Source organism: Psittacula echo (genome assembly GCF_963264785.1).
Source record: "Psittacula echo genome assembly, chromosome: 1".
Taxonomy (NCBI): Eukaryota; Metazoa; Chordata; class Aves; order Psittaciformes; family Psittacidae; genus Psittacula; species Psittacula echo.
In genome coordinates this window covers 149131662-149139159 of record NC_137735.1, presented here as the reverse complement: position 1 = coordinate 149139159, position 7498 = coordinate 149131662, and the positions used below count along the sequence as shown (strand labels likewise).

Genomic DNA, 7498 nt, shown 5'->3' with positions numbered 1-7498 from the left:
TCTGCCCCAGAAAGCAACTTTACCCCCTAAAAGTAACTTTGTGGTCTCCAAAACCACTAGAAGCTAAAAAAATCAATTTTCCCCCTCAAAATCAGTTCCCCTGTCCCAAATCTCTTCTCTCCCCTTCCAGATCCAACTTCTCTGCCAAAACTAAACCCTTCTCCTCCAGTCCCAAACTCCTCCCCTTCCAAAGCCGCTCTTCTCCTCCCCCCCAAAGCGCCTTCTACCTCCCCCAAAACCAGCTTTTCCCTCACTAAACCCAACATTTATCCCTCAAAACCCCACTTTCCCTTCCCCAAACCCCATCATTTCCTCCCCAAACCCAACATTTCCCCTCAAAAACCCACTTCCCCATCACAAATCTCCACTTTCCACTCACAAACCCCAACATTTTCCCCTCAAACCCCAACTTTCCCTCACAAACCACAACATTTCTCCCTCAAAACCCCACTTTCCCCTCACAAACCCCATCCTTTATCCCTCAAACCCCAACTTTCCCCCCTCAGAAGACCACCCCTTTCCCTTCTCCCCGAGCGCGATGCCCCCGCCTCAAACTCCGCTTTCCTCCCCAAAATCCCTCCCCTTCCCTGCCCGCTGCAAGAAAAAGTAACTTTTTCCTCACAAAAAGGCACTTTTTTCCCTCACGAACACCCGGTCCCCGCCCCGGTCTCCTCAGCCCGCCCCGGCGGGGGGCGCGGGGCCGTGGCGGGCCGGGCCGCGCAGCGCTGAGGGGGAAGGAGGAGGAGCGGGGCCGCTCCGCTCCCGGCGAGCTCAACAAAGGGCGGCGGGGCATGGCGGGCGGCGGGGCCGCGTAGCGCCGGTGCGGGCCGGGATGGCGGCGCAGGGCGGCGGGTGGCGGTGGGCGCTGGCGCTGGGCATGGCGCTGGCCCTGGGCGGCCGCCGCTGCCCCGCCGCCCCGCTCCTCAACGCCTCGGCTGTGCCCGAGCGCTGCCGCCGCGCCGCGTCCTGCGAGCAGCTGCGGTTCGGGTCCTGCCTGGGCTCGGCGCTGCCCTACGCCGCCACCTCCACGTTGTTGGCCACGGACTCGGCTTCGCAGGAGGAGGCGCACGGGAAGCTCCTGCTCTGGTCCGGTACGGGACGCACCGGGGCGAGGCCCGCGCCGGGCCGGGCGCTGGCGGGGAGCGGAGGGACGGGGGCTGCGAGCGGGTGAAGGGGAGGCCGGAGCGCTGTGGAGGGGAGCAGGGCGTGGAATGCGGTGCAGGAAAGCAGGGGCATGGGGATGGGTGCGGTGTAGGGGGGAGCTGTACAGAGGGGGGTTGGGATGGGTGCAGCAGAGAAAACTCGGTAACAGGGGCCTGGAGATGGGGACAGTATAGAGGGGAGCTGTATAATGGGGGATAGTATAGAAAGGGAGCAGTATAGCAGGGGACAGGGGATGGGTGCAATACGGACAGCTGTATAGCAGGGAATTGGGGATGGGGACAGTACAGAGGGGAGCTGTATAGTGGGAGATGAGATATGAGTATCTTACAGAAGGCTGTATGGAATGAGCTGGAGATGGGTGCAGTGTAGAGAGGAGCAGTATAGTGGGGAACGGGAGATGTGTACTAGGAAGGTGTATAGAAGGGGACTAGGGATGGTACAGCATAGACGGGAGCAGTATAGCAGGGGATTGGGGACACATACAGTATGGAAAGTTGTATAGCAGGGGACAGGGGATGGGTGCAGTACAGATAGCTGTATGGCAGGGGATTGGGGATGGGGACAGTATAGAAGGGAGCTGTATAATGGGGGATAAGGGATGAGTATGGTATAGAAAGTTGTATGGAAAGGGACTGCAGCTGGGTACGGAGTGGAGGGGAGCAGTATAGCAGGGTATGATACAGTAAACTGTAATAGGGGACAGAGATGGGTGCAGTATAGGGGGGAGTAGTATAGCAGGGGATTGAGGATGAGTACGGTATAGAAAACTGTATAGTAAGGGCAGAAGATGGGTACAGTGTAGAGGAGAGCTGTATAGTGGGGGATTTGGGATGGGTACAGTATAGAAATCTGTATAGCAGGGTTATGGGGATGGGTACAGTGTAGACAGGGGCAGAATAGTAGAGGTATGAGCTGGGTACAATGTAGAGAGGGAGCAGTATAGCAGGGGATGGGGCATGAGTATGACAGAAAGCTGTATAAAATGGGCCTGGAGATGGGTACAGTGTAGAGAGGAGCAGTACAGTGGGAAACTGTGGATTTGTACAGTACAGAGGGGAGCAGTATAGTGGGGAATAGGGGATGGGGTATAGTATATAAGAGGGCAGTATAGCAGGGAACTAGGTACAGTATAGCGGAGCAGCATAGCAGGGGACTGGCTACAGTATAGGTGAGGCTCGGATGTGGGCACAGTATAGAGGGGAAGAGTACGGGGAATGGACATAGTGATGGGGACAGTATGGAGGGGAGCAGTATAATGGGGGACCATGAATGGGTACTGTACATATACCTGCACAGCAATGGACCGGGGATGGGTACAGTATGGAGGGGAGCAGTATAGCAGGGACCGGGGCTGAGTCCATATGGCAGGGGAGCAGCACAAGACAGGGCAATGGTCTCAGCACCCCAGAGGTGTTATAGAGAGGTCCTGGTGCTGAGCTGATGGGGGCATGGTGGGGACAGGGGCCGTGTCCACACCAGGTGGTGACAGCATTGTCCCCACAGGCCTGCGCAATGCCCCCCGCTGCTGGGACGTCATCCAGCCCCTGCTCTGCGCTGTCTACATGCCCAAGTGTGAGGACGGGCAGGTGGAGCTGCCCAGCCAGACCCTGTGCCAGGCCACCCGGGCACCATGCACCATCGTGGAGCGCGAGCGCGGCTGGCCGGACTTCCTCAAGTGCACCACAGACCGCTTCCCTGAAGGATGCCCGGTATGGGGGGGACACCATGGGCTCCATATCCCATTTAGCGACAGACCTGAACATGTGCCTGTGCTCAGGTGGCCAAGGAGCCACCAGCATCCTGGCCTGTATCAGCACCAGTGTGGCAGCAGGGCCAGGGCAGTGACTGTCCCCCTGCACTGGGTGCTGGTGAGGCCACACCTCCAATCCTCTGTTCAGCTCTGGGCCCCTCACTACAAGAGAGACATCGAGGTGCTGGAGCGGGGCCAGAGAAGGGCAACGGAGCTGGTGCAGGGCCTGGAGCTCAAGTGTGATGGGGAACGGCTGAGGGACCTGGGGGGTTCAGTCTGGAGAAGAGAAGGCTCAGGGGGGACCTTATCGCTCCCTACAACTGCCTGACAGGAGCATGGAGCCAGGAGGGGGCTGGGCTCTGCTCCCAAGGAACAAGGGATGGGACAAGAGAAACGGCCTCAAGCTGCACCAGGGCAGGTTTAGATGGAGCTGAGGACCAATTCCTTCCCCAAAGGGTGCTCAGGCATTGGAACAGGCTGCCCAGGGCAGTGCTGGAGTCACCGTCCCTGCAAGTGTTCACACACCGTGGAGACGAGGCCCTCAGTGCCATGGGTTAGTGGTGGCCTTGGCAGTGCTGGGAATGGTTGGACTGGATGAACTTAAAGGGCTTTTCCAACCTGGCTGATTCCGTGATTCTCGGGGAGCAGTGGGAGCAGGGAAACGCCTGCTGTTTCCAGCCCTCTATGGGGGACTGATGTCCACAGCCTTCACCATGAGGGTGCTGCCTCCTCCTCATGGCCTCACTTCTCCTCTGGCAGAACGAGGTGCAGAACATCAAGTTCAACAGCTCGGGGCAGTGCGAGGCACCGCTGGTGAGGACAGACAACCCCAAGAGCTGGTACGAGGACGTGGAGGGTTGTGGCATCCAGTGCCAGAACCCGCTCTTCACCGAGAAGGAGCACCGCGAGATGCATGTCTACATCGCTGCCTTCAGCTCCATCACCATCTTCTGCACCTTCTTCACCCTGGTGAGACATGGGGAGACATGGGGTGGGGTCCCCAAAAGTGGACCAGGCTCCAAGCTGTCCCTTTGTCCTCCTCCACCAGGCCACATTTGTTGCTGACTGGAGGAACTCCAACCGCTACCCAGCCGTCATCCTCTTCTACGTCAATGCCTGCTTCTTCGTGGGCAGCATCGGTTGGTTGGCGCAGTTCATGGATGGAGCCCGTGATGAGATCGTGTGCCGGGCTGATGGCACCATGCGGCTGGGAGAACCCACGTACGTGTCACCTCCATCCCCATCCCACCACTGCCACATTCCAGGAGGTGTCCTCTGGATCCTCCATGCCTCTTGGAAGGGGATGGAGATCTTCGTCCTCCCTGTCCCGTTGTGCAGTTGGTGATGCTTTTGTCTCACCTCATCCATAGCTCCAATGAGACGCTCTCCTGCGTCATCATCTTCGTCATCGTTTACTACTCACTGATGTCGGGTGTCATCTGGTTTGTCATGCTGACCTACGCCTGGCACACGTCCTTCAAGGCGCTGGGCACCACCTACCAGCCGCTGGTGGGCAAAACCTCCTACTTCCACCTCATCACCTGGTCCATCCCCTTTGTCCTCACCGTGGCCATCCTGGCCGTGGCGCAGGTACTGGCACCGTGATCCCATGTCCTGGTGGTGACATGCACAGGGAGAGGTGGCTGCGGCCACCTCACTCCTTTTGTCCCCATATTCCCAGGTGGACGGTGACTCTGTCAGTGGCATCTGCTTCGTGGGGTACAAGAACTACCGGTACCGGGCCGGCTTTGTCCTGGCACCCATCGGGCTTGTCCTCATCGTGGGTGGCTACTTCCTCATCCAGGGTAGGTTTGGGTTCACCCTGACATGGGGATGGGGTGACTGTGAGTGTCTCCCAACCCTGACCACCTCATCCCTCCCCCACAGGGGTCATGACACTCTTCTCCATCAAGAGCAACCACCCTGGGCTGCTCAGCGAGAAGGCAGCCAGCAAGATCAACGAAACCATGCTGCGCCTGGGTGAGTGCTGCTCCACTGGCACTGTTTCCATGGGGATTTGAGTCAGAGTGGGGACATTGTGCTTCCTGGAAACCCCAACCATCCCATCCCACATCCTGGGGGTGCCTGCAGTGGGGGACGAAGCTGTAGTGATGGAGCATGGCTCCTGTTGTCACTGGGATCCAGCTAAACTGGGGATGTCCCACTTCTCTTCCAGGCATCTTTGGCTTCTTGGCCTTTGGCTTCGTCTTCATCACTTTTGGTTGCCACTTCTATGACTTCTTCAACCAGGCAGAGTGGGAACGCAGCTTTCGGGAATATGTCCTGTGAGTGGGACAGGGACAAGCATGGGGATGTGGACAGGGACAGGAGGGCGAGTGGGATCTTAGGACCTTGAATTTAGTGGTGGACATGGAGAAGTGGAGGAGTCCCATGTCCCCCACCAGCATCCCCACCACATCTCGCTTTGCAGAGGTGTGTCACTGGGTGTCCCCTCCTTATGGCCAGTGTCCCCTGTCTGTCCCCACAGGTGTGAGGCCAATGTGACCATCGCCACGCAGACCAACAAGCCCATCCCTGACTGTGAGATCAAGAACCGGCCGAGTCTGCTGGTGGAGAAGATCAACCTCTTTGCCATGTTCGGCACTGGCATCTCCATGAGCACATGGGTCTGGACCAAGGCCACGCTGCTCATCTGGAGGCGCACATGGTGCAGGTAGGACCCCGAGGATGTCAGCCCTTCCTGCCCCACCCAACGTCCTGAGACGCTGGAGGTTGACCCCAGGCTTTTGTTCTTCAATGAGTTGTGGGCTCACAGTAGATGGCAGTGTAGGAATGGGGTGGCCTCTCTCACTCTGTGAGCATCTCATGTCCTGCCTGTGGGGCACCTCCATCTGCAGGGGACCCATCCAGCTCAGTCCTGTCACTTAGTGTCCCTGTCCAGGGGGAGATGGGGAGGGTCTCTTGTGCCTGGGCCACCCGATGTCCCTGCTGTGACCTGCTGTGTCCCCAGGCTGACGGGGCAGAGCGATGACCAACCCAAGAGGATCAAGAAGAGCAAGATGATTGCGAAGGCCTTCTCCAAGCGCAAGGAGCTGCTGCGTGACCCAGGCCAGGAGCTGTCCTTCAGCATGCACACCGTGACACACGATGGCCCTGTGGGTATGTGTGCTGGGCTGCATCAAAAGGAGTCTGAGGAGCAGGTCCAGGGAGGTCCTGCCCCTCTGCTCTGCTCTGAGACCCCACCTGCAGCACTGTGTGCAGTTCTGGTGTCCTCAACATCAGAAGGACATGGAGCTGTTGGAGCAAATCCAGAGGAGGCCACGAAGATGATCAGGGACTGGAGCACCTCCTGTATGGAAACAGGCTGAGAACATTGGTGCTGTTCAGCCTGGAGAAGAGAAGCTGCGTGGAGACCTCAGAGCAGCTTCCAGTGTCTGAAGGGGGCTACAAGGATGCTGGAGAGGGACTCTTCATCAGGGACTGTAGCGATAGGACAAGGGGTGATGGGTTCAAACTGAAACAGGGAAAGTTCAGGTTGGATATAAGGAAGTTCTTCCCTGTGAGGGTGCTGAGGCGCTGGCACAGGGTGCCCAGAGAAGCTGCGGCTGCCCCATCCCTGGCAGTGCTCAAGGCCAGGTTGGACACAGGGGCTTGGAGCAACCTGGTCTAGGGGAAGGTGTCCCTGCCCGTGGGAGGGGGTTGGAACTGAATGATCTTAAGGTCCTTTCCAACCCAAACTATTCCATGATTCTGTGTGAAGGGGCACATCTCAGCAGCTCCCTGGTGTCCCCATTGTCCGCCATTGACCAGCCTCTCTGTTGTCCTTGCAGCCGGTTTAGCATTTGACATCAATGAGCCATCAGCTGACGTGTCCTCAGCGTGGGCCCAGCATGTCACCAAGATGGTGGCCAGGAGGGGAGCCATCCTGCCCCAGGACATCTCCGTGACACCCGTGGCAACACCTGGCAAGTCCTTGGGGACCATGTTGGGGGGGACGAGCAGGGCTGGGAGGTGCTGGGGGGACACAGGGCAGGATGTGGCCACTCTGACCCCATTCCATGTCCCACAGTGCCACCAGAGGAGAGAGCCAACCTCTGGGTGGTTGAAGCTGACGTCTCCCCCGAGCTGCAGAAGCGCAGCAGCCGCAGGAAGAAGAGGAGGAAGAAGAAGAAGAAGGAGGTGAGCCCAGACCCTGAGCGCTGCCTGGGGGGTTCTGCAGCCCCCTTAGCACCCAGCACTGTCCCCCGCCTGCCCCGGCTGCCACCCCAGCCCTGCCTGGTTGCCTTTGCCCCCGACATGCTCCCGGGGCTCCCACCTGAAGCCACCTTCGCTGGACGACCATGGGACAACCGCCGCAGAGCCAACGTCCTGCACCTCATCAGCAACCCCTTCTGCCCCGAGGGCGGCTCCCCGGAGGTGGAGAGGCCCAGCCCCAGCACCGGGCACCAGCAGCACAACGGGGCTGGGCACCAGCAGCACAACGGGGCTCCTCTGTGGCCCCCCAGGCCGGACCCCCGTGCTGGGGGGATGAGGACTCAGGGCCGTCGGGCCGCCTTGGGCCCCATCCACTCCCGGACCAACCTGGTGGACGCAGAGCTGCTGGATGCTGATTCGGACTTTTGA

At 59.2% G+C, this 7498-nt stretch overlaps 1 protein-coding gene across 1 annotated transcript; it reads left to right on the top strand.

The window, feature by feature from the left end:
* Positions 1–832: 832 nt before the first annotated feature.
* Positions 833–7498, top strand: SMO (smoothened, frizzled class receptor; the record flags this gene model as incomplete). Its single annotated transcript, XM_080623514.1, has 12 exons — positions 833–1091; positions 2668–2873; positions 3674–3883; positions 3963–4135; positions 4285–4504; positions 4596–4719; positions 4802–4894; positions 5091–5199; positions 5403–5588; positions 5886–6034; positions 6706–6840; positions 6945–7498. 12 exons carry the CDS (start codon positions 833–835, stop codon positions 7496–7498), a joined length of 2418 nt encoding a protein of 805 aa, XP_080479640.1.